The sequence below is a fragment of the Apus apus genome, chromosome 9 (genome assembly GCF_020740795.1).
Source record: "Apus apus isolate bApuApu2 chromosome 9, bApuApu2.pri.cur, whole genome shotgun sequence".
In the NCBI taxonomy this organism is placed as follows: Eukaryota; Metazoa; Chordata; class Aves; order Apodiformes; family Apodidae; genus Apus; species Apus apus.
The window spans coordinates 21289362-21307704 of NC_067290.1; the positions used below are offsets into that span (position 1 = coordinate 21289362).

General features: G+C 52.6%; 1 protein-coding gene across 3 annotated transcripts in view; it reads right to left on the reverse strand.

The window, feature by feature from the left end:
• Window positions 1–8147: 8147 nt before the first annotated feature.
• The window catches only part of SRGAP3 (SLIT-ROBO Rho GTPase activating protein 3), a 97601-nt gene continuing 87405 nt past the window's right edge, over window positions 8148–18343 (reverse strand). For all 3 annotated transcript variants that reach the window (XM_051627599.1, XM_051627601.1, XM_051627600.1), the window contains exons 16-22: window positions 18006–18111; window positions 17506–17733; window positions 16784–16863; window positions 14996–15176; window positions 14315–14464; window positions 13631–13958; window positions 8148–11291 (exon numbers count right to left, since the gene is read on the reverse strand). In XM_051627599.1, coding sequence (XP_051483559.1) covers window positions 10875–11291; window positions 13631–13958; window positions 14315–14464; window positions 14996–15176; window positions 16784–16863; window positions 17506–17733; window positions 18006–18111 — 1490 coding nt within the window. In that variant the 3' untranslated portion in view covers window positions 8148–10874. The remainder of the gene's footprint in view (window positions 11292–13630; window positions 13959–14314; window positions 14465–14995; window positions 15177–16783; window positions 16864–17505; window positions 17734–18005; window positions 18112–18343) is intronic.

Here is an 18343-nt window from a genome sequence, read left to right on the forward strand (position 1 = left end):
CGTGTCTTACTCATCCTGATGGCTGCTCAGGGTGGAATTAGGAGCTGCCAAGAGGGTGTCTGGCCTTTGGATGCTGACAGCAGGCACGATTAGATTTAAAAGACTGGAATGAGTTTTGATCCAGTGCTGGAGCTTAATTTCCAAGACAAAAATCTCCATCGATTTTGTGGCATAAAGTACTCCAAGCACAAGTGTCTCAAAGAACTCTGTGAAGAGCTGAAGTTCTCAATGGCACAGAACAAATATAAGTTCACCTACAGTGCTCCCTCTGTTCCTAATGCATGAGGAGTATCTAAAACTCAGTAATTTACGTTTCCTGCACTTTGCTTGCAGGACAATTAAACCAAACCCCTCCAACAGCTGTTGCCTCCCACCCTGCTGAGGAGCCCAGCCCTGGTTTTCAGCTGGGCTGCAATCATGACCAGATTCCACCTCCACACAGCTCTGCTGCATTTACAGAAGATGGATCATACTGCAGTCCCTAAAGCCTGGTAAAACTGGTTTCCAGTGCTTCTGTGGAGACTCAGCCTACAGGTATACATTCAGATTGGATATTAGGCAGATTTAGACGAGATCTTAGGAAGAAATTCTTCACTATGAGGGTGGGGAAACCCTGGCCCAGGTTGCCCAGGGAAGCTGTGGCTGCCCCATTCCTGGCAGTGTTGAAGGGCAGGTTGGATGGGGCTTGGAGCAGCCTGGGCTGGTGTCTCTGTCAATGGCAGAATTGGGTACCCTCCGAGTCAAACCAGTCTGTGATTTTATTCTAAAGGGGAAAAAGAAAAAGTTAGGAAAAGTCTGGGAAATACTCTTATTTTCCCCTGTGCTACAGCAGTGAGCTCAGGCACAGCACCCAGTGCTACTTCCCTGCTAGAGCAGGTGAGCTCGGGCTGGGTGGCTGCTGCACATCAGCCTTGGAGGGCCAGGGGAGAGCTGCAGCTCCAGGGGGATGGTTGTGTTGTGCTGGTTACACCCTGGAGCAGGAAGGGAGACATTCCAAGAAAAAAGATCTTAAACTAAAAGCACAAGCAGAAAGCAGGGACATGCAGCCCTGCCGTGCCAGGTCCCTCACCAGCAGCTGCCACCAGGTGGGCCCTGGGGAATTCACTGTCTAACAGATGCTTTGCCAGTTTCAAGAGTCACTCTAATCTGGCAAATCCTTTCCCTTCTGCACAGGAAATTAAGCATATGCTGGCAGGGAATGCCTCAGGAACACATGCACACTCACTCGGGAGCATCTCCACCCGTGGCAGGGCTGCCTTTGCTCCCTTATTGCCTCGGGGGCTGTGGCAGCCCTGGACTGGGTGTGCCACGGATGGAGGGCACTGGGGAGGAAGAAATGCACTGCATAGCCCAGTCTGGATGCAGTCCAGCACAAGCGATTTATACCCTTAGCAATTAATCTATACCCTCATCACCAGAGCAAGTGCAATAGAGCAGCTGCCAGCAGGAGGTTTTCAGGCTGGTGCTTCCGGGGGCTGCAGGGAGGGGGGATGGCCACACAGCCCTGTGCCACCAGCTGGGTGCAGACTTGGGGCATGCCACAGCACAGTGCTCTGCTTTTGGTTCAGACATGGATGGAAAATCTTTACCTCATCTGCTAAAGGCACTTCAACATCTTTACACAGAGGGGAAAAAAAAAAGGAAAAAAAAAAAAAAAGAAAAAAGTAATGCTAATTTGGACTATTTAATTCAGTCAGCAAGATTGAAAGCACTTCCTGCACTTCAAGTCCAGGTTCAAAGCATTAACCACTCTAAATTCTGCCAGCATTTCCTTTACATTTCATTTCTGTGTCATTTTTTCATTTATTAGCTATGACCATGACAAGTGAAACTGCCCCTAAGTGAACCTTTAAAGCACATGCAGTGAATGGCTGTTGGATCCAGCTAAGTACTGAATTATTTGGTCCACCTAAATAAAAGGCAAATCTGAGCATTTCTTGACAATTAATTACCTGAAAGATGAGTGGAGGAGGCCAAGGTTTCATTTCAGCACTTCAGAGCCGTCTTGTGGAACCATCAGGTCCTTGGTGAATCTGAGATAGGAGGTTGGGGCACTGCTGTGCCCTCAGCACCTGTGTAACTGTGCCAGAAACATTTGCAAGGTTAACACTCAGTGCTGTGCTGCTCCTCTTTACTGGTGAGGAACAGGGTGCTGGAGGGGCCCCAAAAGCAGCTTGGGTGCTGCCAGCCCCTGCCTGGCTGTGGACCTGGACACTGCATGGGCAAGATTATGTTCACATCCCCTCACAAATCCCCCTTGCTGGTTACTGCCCTGTTAGTTCAACAGAAGGGCTGGTTTTCCCCTGGAATGTGGAGATTTGTCCCAGGGATGCAGAGTGCCAGGGGCTGTGCCAGCCTGGAGGTCCCTCTGGAGCCTGGGGAGAGGCCGGGCACCCCCAACACCCCCTGGCCCCCAGACGTGTGTCCTCCTGCACCCTTGGGTGTGCTTCTGCCCTGAGACCCCTCCCAGCAGGACCCCCCAGCCAGGCCACGGCTCCACAGCCCTGGTTGCTTGCACACAAACAGCTCTGCAGCACTTCATGGTCACCAGCCCCTGACACCTCGGGGCTCTCCACCTCCAGTTGTCCCATGGTAACGAGAAATGCCCCTTGGCCCCTGCACTGCTGCCACTCTGCTCTGGGGCAGGGGCACAGGGACCCCCGAGAAGGTCTGGGGGGACAATGCTGGACACTCCACTGGCCCCTGACCCAGCAGAGCAGCCTCCATCCCTGTGCTGCTTCATTAGCTGTGGACAGAACCACCTTCCTTCACCCTGCCCCTTGCCACCTCAGTGGGTCTGGTTCCTCTCAGGAGGAGCCAGTGCCTGACAAGGAAACCCCACGTATTGAAAAGGAGAAAACAAAAGAGTCTTCGAGGAGGAATCAATGTGAGCCACTTTCCTAGCCAATATTGTCTAAAAAACAAACGGTTCCACTGCAAATCAAAGGCACTGCCACATGTGCTCCATGAAATACAGCATTTGTTCCTGCTCAGCCAAGCAAGAATCCCTGGCCCCTCTTCACATTATTGCTGAGGAGTAATGGTGTCATCAACACTTCTGTGAAAAAAAAATATCCCAGCAGAGATGATAGGCTGTGGTGCACGTATTTCACAAAAGAAAGAGGCTACTTCAGTTAGAGCAACCTATTTAAAACAGAAAAAACACATATAAGTTCTCTCCCAGATCACAGATCAGCTTCATTACTCCGTTTGCAGCACCAAGCAAGTTAGTTCCACGGAAAATAAATCAAATTTCTGATCTGGGGAACAATCACAGTGAATTCCAGCTGTAGTAACTGTCTCAGATAAGATTTAGAGTCAAGCTTGAGGAAATGTTCTTTAGACATCTTCTGCTCGCTATCGTGCTCTTTGTACCTTCTTTGCTCATTTTCCCTTCTAGTAAAACACCCAAATCTCTGTATTAAGAAATGCAGAGAAAAAGATTCCTTGGGAAAGTTTAGTTCTTGACCTCAGTACAAAACCACACTGCAAAAAACTCAGAAATAGCCAAGCAAGGTATTTGTTAAAGCACAGTTATTTTCTATGTGAAATCTTGGGCAGATGAAGCATCACCCTGTGGGTGGCATCCAAGCCCATGGGGCAGTGCTCAAGTGGGCCTGGCAGATAATTACAGTGTGATGCACAAACCATACATACACATTTTAATGTCCTCTTTGGTAACTAGCAAGGTAGTAAACCAAGTTAAAGGCACAATAGGACTCCAAATGCCAAGGGTCTAGTGGTGTTTAACACCCAAAGGGTGAGTTTGCCTCTAGTTTCCTCCCCACTTTTCTTAAAGAAACCTGGGTGGAGAAAAATCTCTTACAGCACTTTTGTGGAGATCTCAGTAACAGGAGCCTCAGAATGGCTCTACAATATAGTGCAGACAAAAATATCCATCTTTGAAAACCTGCTGTAGCTCATCTGTAAAGTGCTTTCAGACCTTTCCCTACAGCTTTGCCTCAGATAAAAGCATCACCAGTTTCAGTCAAAAGAAAGATTAAAGGATTCATTCCCCAAACCACAGTTTTTCCTTCCTTAATGGTCCCTGACAATTCCACTAACTTCAGGTTTCGAAATACTATCTGAAAATAATGCAGTTGTTTCCAAGAGCTAAACTATCACACCTACAAACGCCCTTCACAGGGTGGGACCCTGTGGAGTGCTGGGAAAAAAGAACAAAAGCACTGGACCTGGCCCCCAGCATGTCCACAAGAACACCTTTGTTCTTGGGTCACTTTTTCTCACCTGCACATCACCAGCAAGCATGCCCTGCAGAAGCGGGAGGACACGATTGGGCAGTCACCTCAGACCCCAGGATCACTTCCAAGCTCCAGGAGCTCCAGGGCTGCTGCTCAGGTCCCAGCTCCGGAGGGGCGGCCGGGCTCCCTGCAGCCCCCTGCTCTGCACCCTGCACAGCAGGTCCAGCAGCACAAGCCCCGGCTGGAGCAGAGCCAGGCAGCCCCCCGGCCTGAGCCAGCACCCCAGGCTGCTCCCAGCCTGCACCAGCATCTTCGAGCTGTAGGTTCCTCCTGGTCCCAAAGCCCACACTCTTCCGAGGGGCTCCACCACCCGACCTGGCACAGCCCTGCGGTGTGAGGAGTATAGCAGCCCTGTGCAGTCATCACTTTGAGTATTTACACATAATCATGTGTATTTTTAACTTTAGAGTGAAAGCAACACATACGGGGTGTGCAGTAGTGTGGCAAGTCAATTAAAATGCAAATGCTGCCTTTGCCCCAAGAAATTAATACACTCCATTTACCCTTTGTACTGCGAGTTAATGATTGTTCCCGCTTCAGCCAGGTATGACCTGGAGCAGAGAAGCAGCTCAGGTCTTGCCTTTCAGCTAAGCCGAAGCACACGGAGCTGTGACCACTTGGCGTTCCAGGCGGGACCTACACCCGGACCCGGCGGGGCCGCGCAGCCCGAGCACGCGCGGCTGCGGGCAGAGGCGGGAGCGCGGCTGCGGGCAGAGGCGGGAGCGCGGCTGCGGACACGGCCCCTGCGCGCCCCGCCTGCCAGAGCAGCGGCTTCGCTGCGGCTGAGGCAGCGCTGAGCATCACACGGGCCTTATGGAAGAGCCTGCCCGCAGGGGCGTGGCACAGAGCGGAACGCAGATCGTCACGCTCAGGAGCATCATCCAGCTACCGACCCTGCTGCTGCGGGGCTGCTGCGGGGCTGCTGCACCTGCCCCGGAGCCACCGGCGCGGGGAGCGGGGCGGGGGAGGTAGAGCAGCGGAGCAGGACTGGCCCGGGAGGATGCGGGAGGAGCCGGGAGGATGCGGGAGGACTCCGGGAGGATGCGGGAGGAGCCGGGAGGACTCCGGGAGGAGCCAGGAGGATGCGGGAGGGCTCCGGGAGGATGCGGGAGGAGCCGGGAGTATGCGGGAGGGCTCCGGGAGGATGCGGGAGGGGCCAGGAGGATGCGGGAGGGGCCAGGAGGATGCGGGAGGGGCCAGGAGGAGCCAGGAGGATGCGGGAGGAGCCGGGAGGATGCGGGAGGGCTCCGGGAGGAGCCGGGAGGATGCGGGAGGAGCCGCAGCCGCCCAGGGCCGGAGCCGCGGGCGCTGCCGGGCAGGCTCTGCCGCCCCCTGGTGGCAGCGCAGGGGAGTGCGGGCCGGGGGACCCTGTAAGAAGGCTGGGTGCAAGTTTTTAGGGGAGCTGTATGAAAGATGGGTGCAGAGTTTTTAGGGGAGCTGTAGTGACAAGACAAGGGGTGTTGGTTTTAAACTGGAAAAGGGGAGACTTAGACTAAATCCTGGGAATACATTTTTCACTATGAGGACAGTGAGACACGGGAATAGGTTGTCCTGAGAAGCTGTGGCTGCCCCATCCCTGGGAACATTCAAGGTTAAATTGGATGGGACTCTGAGCAACCTGGTCTAGTGGAAGGTGTCCCTGCCCACTGCAGGGGCTTGGACTAGATGGCCTTTAGAGGTCCTTTCTAACTCAAACCATTCTGTGATTCTACAGTCCCAACCTGTGGGTGCTGCAGAGCATCAGGTGCATCTGACTGACACCACACTGCCCCGGGCCCCCTGCCCTCCACCCCTGCCCAGGGCTCTGCTGAAGCCCCTAGGGGCTCTTTTCCCAGGGAAGGTGCCCAGAGCCTCCTCAGCACAGGGTGCCCCCTTGCCAAGTGCCCAGACCCAGCTCCTGGTGCATGGGGCAAGGGTGGGTGAGGAGCCCTGAACCAGGGTGGTGCTGCCAGCCCATGACTGCCCTCCCCAAGACTGTGCCCCTTACCTGTGGGAAGGGACAGGTGGGCTTATGCCCTCAGGAGGTGTAGGACAGGTCCCACTGTGGCTGGAGTCCCACACAAACCACTGCCAGAACATCACCAGCTCTGCTGCTGCAGCTGCCAGGCTCCAGGGTGGGCTGAAGACATTAGGGCTGAATCACTGATGAAGGCTGAAACTGCCCATCTGCAGCACCCTGTGACACACCTGCCATGGCCCATGGCTGGCCCTGGAGAGCCCTCCGGCATCAGTGCTTCATACAGTGAGGGGCCAGAGAGATGGAGAGCACTGTGTCATGGTCATCCCCTCCAGTGATAATTAACCTCTGTGTAATCAGCTTCTGTAAAGAAAAGCAAGGCTGCTCTTACAGTGCTTCACCCCTGCCCACTGCACAAAGCGACCCTTCCCCACCAGCCCTGGCCCCAGGAGAACCCCACACAGCTCCCTCCTCAGCCTTCAACTACTGCACTTCAGTGCAGTGAGCCTCAAGCCAGAAATCTGAAATAAAATGGAAGAACATTCCCATTGTTTTAACCTCCATGCATTTTAAATAAAACTGAAAAGAAGAAATGACACTTCAGAAACACAGGGTACATCTTGGCTGGTGTAGATCAGCACAGGTCCTCCCACACCGATGGAAATGGGTAAATTCACACCCTGGTGGAGGAGGTGGGGTGGTTTTTTTTATTGGCCTACATCTCTCTTCCCTGCATGTTATCACCATATGCCCAGGGCTGAAAGAGCCCATCTGTGCTCTCAGGATGCTCAGCTAAATAAACACAGCAGAGCACTCCAAGCCACCCATGGCAGCAGCCACAGGCCTGGCTGATGGCTACAGGGGAGCAGCAACCCAGAGACATGGGCACTGCTGCCTGCATAGGGACGGGGGAGCCCCGAGCAGGGGTGCAGGTGGGGTACGGGGGGGGGGGGTGCAGGCCCACACAGCTCCCAGAGGCAGCAAATACTCCAAAACCACACCCAGTGTTTTTGAGAAAAGTTAAGCAGTTTTATTCAACAGGATGAGTCCACACCCAACCAGTGGCTTCATCTACATGGCATCATCAGCACACACGACAGAGGACCCACTCAGACACTCCAGCTGAACGGCAGCTCACCACGTTACAGAGACAACACCAGAGGAGGAGCAGCACGGGGGGCAGCCAGCCAGCGGTTCCCACAGCCAGCCCACCAGGTCACACAGCCCAGCCCCTGGAAGCACACCAGCCTTAGGAAACCTACTGCCACAGCAAAAAAACCACAGCACTGCTAGTTAAACACCACAGAACTGCTAGTTAAATACCATAGCCCAGGGTTTACCAAACAGACCTACCAGGGGCACTGCAGCCTAGGGAAGGAAGCGCACGGCCACGGCCGCCCCGGGGATCCACACCCTCGTGCGTGTTGCTGGAGGGTCTGCACAGAGAAGAGATCCTGTGGGTGCCACTGCTTTCCAGTCATCACTGTGGGAGGTGATGCAGAGCCCCAGGGAGGGCGGGAAAGCTCCGAGCTGCCCCTGTGGAGGCAGCCACGGCCCCAAGGGCTGGGATGGAAGGGGCAGGTCTGCAGGACCAAGCCGGCGGGCGGCACTTGCTCTGCACAGCAGAGAAACAACCGCTCCATGAAGACGCCCCGGCTCCTGCTGCCACATCCCTGAGGGGCTACGCCAGCCCCACTGCCCACCCACAGCAACTGCTGGCCTCCAAGAGTGCACAGTGAAAGCTCTGGGAGCTCTGAACCCAACAGTCTGCGCCTTCAGAGGTATCAGGATCAGGGCACGGCTACCCACGGAACACGAGCAGGTTCCAGTTATGACGCTCCTACCATGTACGTCTGTCAATTTTGTGCCAAGTTACCATACAGAAAAATACATTTCTTCCCTTAAATTTACAGTAGTTAAAACTACAATTTGAATACTGTATTAAAAAGGGGTAGTTTATTCTTCAGCAAAACATCTTGTTTTTCTATTATTAAAAAAAAAAAACAACAACAACCCAAACAACTTAAAAAGAACTTTAAAAGCAATCACTCCCAGCACAACGCAACTGCTCAAAGGAAATCATGATGGGTACAGCTCCTTAGGACATTAACTCCAAGCATTTGTTCTGGTGCTCAAAAAGGCACTTAAAGATAAGAAAACAATTGTATTAAAAACCCACAACAAAACAAAAACAAAAGGCAATAATTTAATAGAAAGACACAGGAACTGGTACTGTATCTTCAGAAGTAACAAGGGAGGGGAAAAAATGGTTCTGTTATCAAGTAATCTTTGAAAGTATATAAAAAAACCCAGAAGACTGGCAAAGTGAATGTTCTCCAGGAACTAAATGGAAAAAAAAAAAGAATAATTACTGGCATCAACTACACAGCTCTTGAGCCAAATGGGTTCCTTCCCTCCCCCTGAAAGCACATTTGCTGGTTCATTACTAGACCAGACTGACAGACTGTTGGAACATCTGCTGCCCATAATGAGAGAGGCAGTGACCTCGGGGTTAGCCTACGTTGGGAAAGGGGGGAAAAATTATGAGGAAAAATAAACATCAATAGGAACCAATTGTGGTAATTACAAATGTCAACAATGTTAATAGACAAGTACATACACACCATTTCCCCTCACAGCATTATACAGAGGAACAAGGACAGAACCACTACATACAGTACTTCTCCCCCACTGTACACGGAAAGGTTAGCTTGGCAGCTTTCTTTTTTCACTTATTTTTATTATTATTATTATTATTACTGGGTTTTATTTTTACATTGAGCTACCTACTAAGTGCAAAGATTTGGTGAGTGGTATTGGCTTTCATCTAATCTTAGCCTATTTTTTGTACAGTTTACATGTTAACAGTTACTTTCCAGCAAGTAGAGCACTATATACAGAGAGGGCCGAGGCAGGATGGGGGAAGGGGCACATGCTGCTGCACGGGGCACAGGCACAAGTGCCAGGCCCATCAGGTGGGTGGGTGCTGGGTGTGTGGAGGTCCAGAGGCTGGGCACGGGTGGCAGAGATGGGTGGGCACAGCCCGGTGAGCTGCCAGCTGCTCCTCCAGCTGCAGCCATGCTGGAGAGAAGAGGATGATGAAGGAGGATCAAAAATGAAGCCCTGGGCAGGGGCAGGTGGGTGAGGCAGGAGGGCTGGCGGGCTGCTCGGATGGACAGAACTGCAGAAATCAGAGAGAAAAGAAGAAAGGAGAAAGGTTCAGGAGCCACTAGTATGGCTTCTCTGTGCAGCCAAGAGACGCCACGGCCCGTTCCAGGCTGGGGTTGTACGTGACCATATGGAAGTGACCAAATTAAACCATGGGTAACTGCATGAAAATATGTACAAGGTGAAAAAAAAACCTGCAGGAGAAGCAGAGTGTCTTGAATCCAGCACTCACAGAGAGACGTGATTATCAAAGTACCATGCAATCCCCAGCTCGTTCTGCATATTTTTTTCTCTGGGCTAAATGTTCAGAGGAAAAAGAAAATGTAGATTCTTTTGCATAAACTCAAACTGTTGTATTCTATAGTACAGTACAGAAAGTGCAAAATATCACCCCATCAGATCGGTTCCGCATCTGATATGGTCAAATATGGCTCATGCTTTTCATGCAAGAGGACACAAACTGAATCAAGACCCTCATGTACTGCTGTGCAACTTCAATGAAAGGAACGTTCTTGTACCAAAGCCTCCTCGCCTGTTCAGTCCCATCTGTCGAGACACCATTAGGGCTTTATCTAGAAAAAAAGTGTTGGGGAAAGGGAAATTAAGCATCTCAAAACTGTGTTAAGTTATTCTAAGTAAGCTCTACCACAGGTTTGTCACTAGTCCTTGTTCATTCTGAAATCTTCAAGAAATCCAGAGTCCTGTGGCCCCGCGGGGCAGGCAGGGCTGTGCCCCAGCGCAGCAGCAGTGTCCTCAGCCCCGGGTGAAGCTGAGGGAGCACACGTCACCCTCTGCTCCGCTCCGTCCGCGTGTCGCGCTGCACCACGAGGCGTCTCGGGATTCAGTCTGAAAAGACGCTCTGGCCGGCCTGGCACACACCAGCATTTATGCACTCCCAGCTCTTCTCCACAGGCCAGCAGTGAACAAAACCCACTGTATCTTCCCCCCCCCCCGCCACCTTTTTTGTTTAAATGCCAAGAGATGTAGAAATAAATTGCAGGATTGGCCTTGTATTGCTCAACGCACAGCTGCTACGTACCTCCACGCACACACACGCACACAGATAGTTGGGGAAAAACCCAAATCAACCAACATCTCTAGATAGGACATTTCAGAGCCAGTTTCTGAGGTAAATCTACTTATTTTAAAAAAAGTCATTGAACTCTGTACATACTTTTTTTTAATATATACTTCTACATATAGCGTGTATTCTCCAGTGCCAACACGTAGACCCAGCGTCTCCTCCTGCCGCAGGACTGCGAGCTTGGGAAGCGTTTCTGCATGGATGGGGTGCGCGCACACACGTCCGTGCTCACACACGTAGTAGGTACAACCAGCAGTCAGGCCGAGGCTACGCACTGCTTCCCCGCTGGGAGAGGTCCCTCTGGAGCACGGTCAGACTTCCCGCTCGGCCGAGCGAAGCTCTCCCGCGCCGCGGCCCCGCTCCCGCCGCCCAGGCCCTGGCTCCCCCGCCGCCTCTCCCCGGCCTACATGGTGCCCGATTTATCTGCCGAGCCGCTGGGGAAGAGCTTCTCGGTGGGGGTGACGGCGGGGCTGCCCACCCCCGAGCTGCTGCTGCTGCTGGAGCGGTGCTGCACCACCGGCCGCACCGGCCGCATGGGCGGCGGCCGCAGCTGCGCCCCGGCCAGCCGGGCGGACAGGGCTGGCTTGAAGGTGGTCATCATCTCGGTGGTGGAGCTGCTGCTGCGCCGCATGGCCGCCTCGGGGTCCCGGATCAGGATGGTGTGCAGGGGGCTGGCGGGCTCCGAGTTGGCAGCGCCCATCGGGGGGTTCTTCAAGGGTTCCAGCGTGTCCAGGACCACATCAGGGGCCTGCTTGGCTGTGTTCTGCCTCTCCAGCTCCCGTAGCTCGTTCAGCGCTGTGTTCATGGTCTTCTCGATGTCCTGCAAACGCCACCAACGAAGGGATGTCAGTCCCATGCAACAGCATCACCCCGCTCTCCTGCACCCCACCCATGGACAGGCCCCTGCCCTGTGTGTCTGTGGGGGTCCTCTGACCTGAGGCAGACCCTCCAGGCAAAGCTGGAGCTTCAGGAGAAGATTTTAAGCCCCAATTGTGGCTGCACAAAAGTGTTCTGTGTCTCTCACATCAACAGGAGCTTGCTCTCCAAGAGAGCAAACCCTGAGCACCACAGCTAGCAGGGTAAACACCAGCATGTCCACATTCCAACAAGACAGGGCACCTCCACACTCCCCCGCAGCACAGAGGCCGGCTTTTCCCCAAAAAAGGAGGCCCTGCAGCCTCCAGCAGACATACAGGATCTCTGCTGCCCCTGTGCCTACACGTGTGGGGTGGAAAGGCAGCAGGATGCAGGTGGAATGAGCAGCACAATGGCAGCTCAAGATAAATAACAGAGAGGCAGCGACCAGGCCTCTCCCTGCAGCTGAGGGGAGGCTGCCCCAGCCTTTCACCACCTGCCCACCTTGGGTTGTGTCTCTAGGCCTGGCCTCCACGGGTCTGTCCATGGAGATCCTCCAGAGGGTGACCCCAGTCCAACTGGAAGTGCCCATTTCAAGTAAATTAGCTAAACAGCCTACAACTCAGTGCTGATTGTCTCACTCGGAAATAGAGGCCCTAGTTTGGCTTCACTCAAATCCATCTTACCTGAGGTAAGGCCACTGCTCAGCAAGAGGCCATCTGAAAAGCGGTTTAAGGCAACCAAATTGTTTAAAAAGTAGCTCTGTTTAACTCTCCTTGGTGTCCATGTGTAGTTGAGTCCCTCATTTTATAATGTGTACAAAATGCTCAGTGAGCCCCAAAGAACGTTCAGAGGATCAGCAGAAGGGAAATAATCATCAAGTTAACGCCGATTAACTCTACTAAGCTGTTCAGATAATGAGTGAAAATACTCTCCCAGAGCTAAGCCTCAGGACTACCAAGTCCAGCAGTCCTACTGACTTCGAGGTAAGTATTTACATCAGCTGAATGAGAATCTTCTTCAAAGTTTAAAAACACCCACCCAAAGGAACTGTGCCTCTCATGCTCCACACTCAGCGTTCCCCGGTCCCGCTGGAGGCTCCAGACCCACAGTCCTGCCCTGCACCAGGAGAAGGTGGCCCCAGGCATGGCTGTGGGTGCCACGCTGCAGCCTGGCTGAGCCTGGGGACTCCCTGGATGCTGCTGCCCTGCTCAGGGCACACACTGTGCTACCACCACCACTTTGTCACTGCTCACACCAAACACAAGCTCTTGATGGACAGAGAAGCTGGGCAGCGTGCTGCAGAGCAAGAGAACAAGGAGCGTGGCTAGTGGGAAAGCAAACAGGACAGTAAGAGTTCCTCCCTTCTGCAATCACTGTTAATTACCTCGCTGAAAGCAGCTGATTCGACATGTAACAGCCTGTCAAACCCTGGGGCACTGGGGTGTCCCAGCTGGGCAACCCCAACTGTTCGACAGCTGCTGCTCCTACCTGATGGTGGCATGAAGCAAACCACCTGGAAACCTCTGCAATGCAGCCTTGTCCACAGAGCTCCCAGCCCCGGGCCTCAGAACAGCCCAACCTGTGGCCACTGGGACACCTCCACACTGCCTGAACTCCATGGTCCCCAGGGAGCTGGAGAATTCTACAGCCAGCTCCATGAAGGGACCATTCTCTGAGATGTTAACAGATCTGATGTAACCTGACTGATACCTGGCCAAGGGCCTCCTGCCAGCAGTGGGGAGAAGAGACCTGCAGGCTGTGCTGGAGGCAACATGAATTTAAGAAGCCCCATGGAACTGATGGCCTGATGACACTGCATGGCTGGAGGTGTCATACTGGGACTAGACTAACACTTGGAGGCCCCAGGTACAAACAGCCAGTAACAGACGTGAAGCACTTTTCTCCAAACACTGAACATCAGTCAAATTCTGATTTGGCAAATCCAGTGTTCTCCTGCTAAGCTCCTTATGGAGTGTCAGATTAAGATAATGTGCTTCCCTCCCTGTGGGACATAAGAGCTGCCAGCACGTTTCAGTGGTGAATCGAACGTTTCTGTCTGTGGTTTCACAGACACAAGGTTTGTGGAGGGAGGCAGCAGCTTTTATTAGACCAACTGATGTGGTTGGGAAAGCAGGGGAGCTGTTGGCTGCTTATTTTTGTCTTTAAACCATTGCAGCTACAACAGCACTGTAATTCTGAAGTGTGTTGACACAGAAGGGGCTCTGTGGTGCTGCCCAAGGGACCCGTATTTTCCAGCTTCTCAGTCCCTGGGCACCAAGAGCCACTTCACAACCCTCTTACCTCAGCAAGTGCTTCTGCTTCTAGAGATTTCTGATCTCCGAGACTACTGTGTCTAGTCGATCCACAGGTTGATCTCAGCGGGTGCCCATCAGACAAGGCCTTCCTGTCTGGGAAATTGATGCTGCCTGCACTGCCGAATGTCGCCAGTCTGCGCTTTTCAGGACTCTCAATCCTGCCCCTGTTAAGAGGTATTTTGTGGGGGCTGCTAGGGCAGGCTGCAGCTCGAGGAGGAGTGTCTATGCCAGGACCCATCCCTCGGGGCGGGCTGTGGGTGTCCCCCCCGCTGCGGCGGCGAGGGATAGCTGCACCATCAGACCTCAATCTCACTCTGCAAAGAATCCATCACAAGACTAGGTCACCGTCCATCAGACCAAAAGCAGCTGGTTGCATGCTGTGAGAAAACTGCTCAGCTCCCCGAGTTCACAGCAAACCAAACTCAGGCCTTTTGGCTCCAGAAGACTAAGGCAAGAGGGAAGACAGACATTTTAGCCAGTGCCAAGAAAGGGACAGCATTGCACCTTCCTTCCTTGTTAAGCTCTGCATTAGCATGCACATGAAAACCCCCTCCATGCTCACACAACTGACTGGAGCCCTCCCCTCTGTCTTGCCCTGCCACCACACACTGACTCCTCACACATGACAGCAACCACCACTGTGTTCACAGGAAAAGGAGAGTTTCCTTACCGGCCCAACACTCCCCCAAAGCCATAGTCCACAATGTGATCCGTTGGAGACTGAATGTCATTCTTGGAGGAAGCTTTATCATCCAGCAGGGGCCCGCTGCTTGCCTCGCTGTCTGCCTTCTGACTCAGGCTGTCAGAGAATGCATCATCCCTAGGAGGAGACCTCCATCAGCTACAGGGCTGTGCCCCAGGAGAGAGGGTAGGGCCCAGCCACAGTGTGGATCTGAACACCATTGCTCCAGCAGCTCCAGGCTTTGTTAACAAAGGGCTGGACCAAGGCCACAACTCCAGACAGCACCCAGCACCGTTTTAATGAATCCAGGTGCAGTAACTGTAACAGAAGCGGCACCTGCAAAGGACCCTGAGATCTGCCCACAGGCCAGGTGGGCACTGAACCACACCAGGTCCATGTACACAGGGGCCATGGCCAATGCTAAGCCTGGGCCATGCACTTGAAGGAGTCAGTGACAGACAGGGTCAGGCACACTGGAGTGCAGCATTTAGGACTTGAACGAGAAACCACTGGAGAAATGCAAGGAGAGGCAAATGTGAACAGGTTCAGATTTCTCACCAAAGTCATTAAACCCGGGAAAATCTGACCACCTGTTTTAGGTGGCTACTGTGGACCTTGTGTAGGTATGTGATTTTAACATCCTGGACCAACACACACCACTTTACTCACATGTCTTGCACCACAATGTACTGGTGGGGTATGAGGCCATCCACACCATTGTGTCTCCCTTCCCACCAGTCTTCTGATGCCCGATGGTACAGGAGGAGTGAGGCCCCTTTCTTGAAGGAAAGCTCTCGTGGAGATCGTCCAATGTAGTCAAACTTTGCTATGGCTTCAATCTGCTCCACTTCTGCAAAGGACAGATAGAGAAAAGTTCAGTTCAACAATCTCAAGAGCACAATCAATCCTAGTAAGGGGCATCTCACCAGAACACCACTCATGCTGCTGCCTTAGCTTCCCCAGAGCACCTTATACTGAGGACAAACCATCTTATTTTTAGACTGATCAATTCTTTTTGGTCTTCCAGCCTTTCTGGAATTCCTCACAGACTCACAAACTACCAGCAACTACAAAAAGCTACAAACCAGATAGGGAGTAACTGAAATTTCCCTGCATGCATGTGGCATCATCACCCACATTCTCGTTTTCCACCTATGAGATGATGTCTTCAGTTACAGACCCGGTTATCCTCCTGTCTGGGATCCTGTCAAGCTATGTTAGACACTGTGATCAAAGCCCCACTTACTGTCTCTTCCTTGCCTTATCCTGGAGACAGTTTGGCCTGAATTATTGATGAGTAAAGAATCCCCCTTTGGGGATCCCCACAGAAGGGATGATAGGAGCTCTGGCCAGGCAGCTGCTCTGCCTCACTGCCCCCATCTGCAGACCTTCCAGCACACCACCTCACCACTTCTCCCCCTTTTCTAATTCCAGCTCTATCAAACACCAGGGATTCACAAATGGGGAGCTCAGGGCCTGAAATCCAAGAGGGCTGAGGCAGGACTTCACTGTGGGAGGTTGTGTGCACACCAGGAACCTCTGAGGTCTTGGCCAAGGGCATCATCCTGGGAGCTGCAGGTGTACCCAAAGAGGAGCCCACAGCAGCAGCACACTGCCAGGGAGCTCTGCAGCACCAGCAACGGGGGATGCTCTGGAGGGGAGGCAGCAGGGAGGGTAAGAGCTCTCATACCCCTGATAAAATGCCAAGTTTCCCAGCAAGGAGGGTGCATGGGGCGAGGGAGAGGCAAAGAAGGAATATGTAAATTCAGGAAGTAAAGCTGCTCCTCTTCTCCACACTTGCACCACAGTTAATCACCCAGAAACTCCAATCTGAGCTATTAATGTGGCCACTCAAGCATAAAATTGGCTAAATGGCAGCTTGCTCTCTCCTTCATCTTCTAGTCCTGTCGGCTCCTGTTTGCAGCTGAGAGCAGGCTTCCGCCAAGGAGGTGGCTGCTCAGCAGGGCATGACCCACAGCATAATGAAATCCACTGGAAGACCCCTTGCTGTGGAGGGCCCCTACTGGGGCCACTGATGTCCACTGTCCTCCCCACTGTGCATCCAAGGAACCAGATGAACAGAGTCTGCCCCCTCACATTAGCCCATCTCCCCTCCTGTTCTCATGAGCTATTTCACACACCATGTCCTCATGTAAGCACAGATGACAAGGAAAAGGGAAAAAAAGGTCATAAGTGAGATTAATAGTATCTCATAAAACAGCTCCAAAAAAACAACCCTGTACCGTGCCATGGAGTCAGACACTGCACAGGTCCATGCACATCTTCTGATGGAAACCTTATAACCAACACTTAATAGCATGCATGTGCAGTCCCAAGGACACGGAAACACTGTGCCAGACACTAGTCCAGCCCCTAACCTGCCAAGGAGCAGGGTGCATGCTGCCCCCCTGCCTGCACTGCCCTCCAAGCACCCTCCCCACTGCTGCCTGGGCTCACCGTCATCACTGGTGTGCGGCTCCGTGCCATTGTCACGATCAGCCTCGTCGATGGCGCCTGGCTCGCTGTGCGGGCTGTCACTGCAAGGAAACACAGCCTGCCTTCAGAGAAAGGAGGAGGTTGTTCCCCAGGCACTCCACACAAGTGGAGGGACATTCTGGCCCCAGTGACACATGAAAGAGTTAAGGTTCTGGGTTTTATAGGACCGAGATAGTGACTTGAAATCACAGCAGATTTCTGAACTCTGAGAACAGCAGACACACACCACGGCCTCAGGCCTAGAACATCACGTCCTGTTGCTCAAGCATCTTACTTGTATTTGGCAAAACAAATATAAAGTGATACCAAGCTATAATGTTCCACCCACTGACTCACAATGAGCTTCAGTGTTTCACCCTCCAATTGCCCCAGTGAGGATGGTTGCAGGTGATCAGTGTCAGGGCAGATTAGGCCTCAGAAATGTACAAAATCTGCACACAAATTAGTTCAAGTCTGTTACAAATACCAGTTTGTTAAAACGCAGATCTGAATGGGAGTTTAGAATTCCAGCATCCTCCAAGCAAATGTGTAATATCACTTACACTTCTAACCTGGGAGTTAATGGAATTTTCCTATCCTGCCTACACCAATTAGGGCGAGTCGTGCACCAGAAAGACGTGGTGCAATGCAGCCAGTTAACTGGGTTAAGTCCTGCACACCATGGAGTCCCACCCCTTCCTTACCAGTACTCCTCCCCTCCAGTCATGCACTTCTCATAGACAGGTCCTTCCAGCTCTCTGTGGCTGGGGAAGATGCCCTCGTGGTTAATGATGATGGTTTTGATGACCTCATTGACATGGGCTTGGCAGGACACCGGATCCTGCCCGTCTGGAATGTGCATCAGCGTGGGCCCGAAGCAGATGGCCAGGTTGTAGGGATCCATCATGTTCTCATCACTGTACTGTGACAAGCTGCAGGCACAAGCATTAGGAAGGTGCAGTGCTGGCTTCCCCATTTGCTCAGGAAGATTTCTCCCCAGGAAACACAACCCAGGGCCCAGGAAAGCAATGGCTGAGCTGTACCTCCCTGAACACACAGCCACGGCTGGGCAAGGCTGAGGAAGGAGCAAAACACAACTCTCCATGGCAATACCAAAAAGGATGAGTAAAACTAAGACAGGGAAGCCCTGAATAAAAGGAGGGCAAGGAGAAACTCAGCAAAATAGGGGGAAAAAATTACTCACTGATTAAGGAAAGCAAACAGGTATCTCATGACAACAATGACAGCTCGGGGCAGAGTGATGATGATTTGCTGGATCTGGTGCACTCGCTCGGTGGGGTTCTCGATTTCTGCAACACACAGATAGAAAGCACATCCTTACACCTTCTCAGGAGAGACAACACAGCACCAGAGGGACCTGTTCCAGATCTAGTAGCCCACTAGGCAAGGAAAACAACAGCCTGTTTCCAGATCTGATCCACTGGTTTGGCAGAGAATCTGAACTGGGTCTGAGGCAGCACTTTGAGACCCACTCCTCTTCTCCTCAGCACACAAAGCCCACAGCTGCTTCCAGAAACCAGC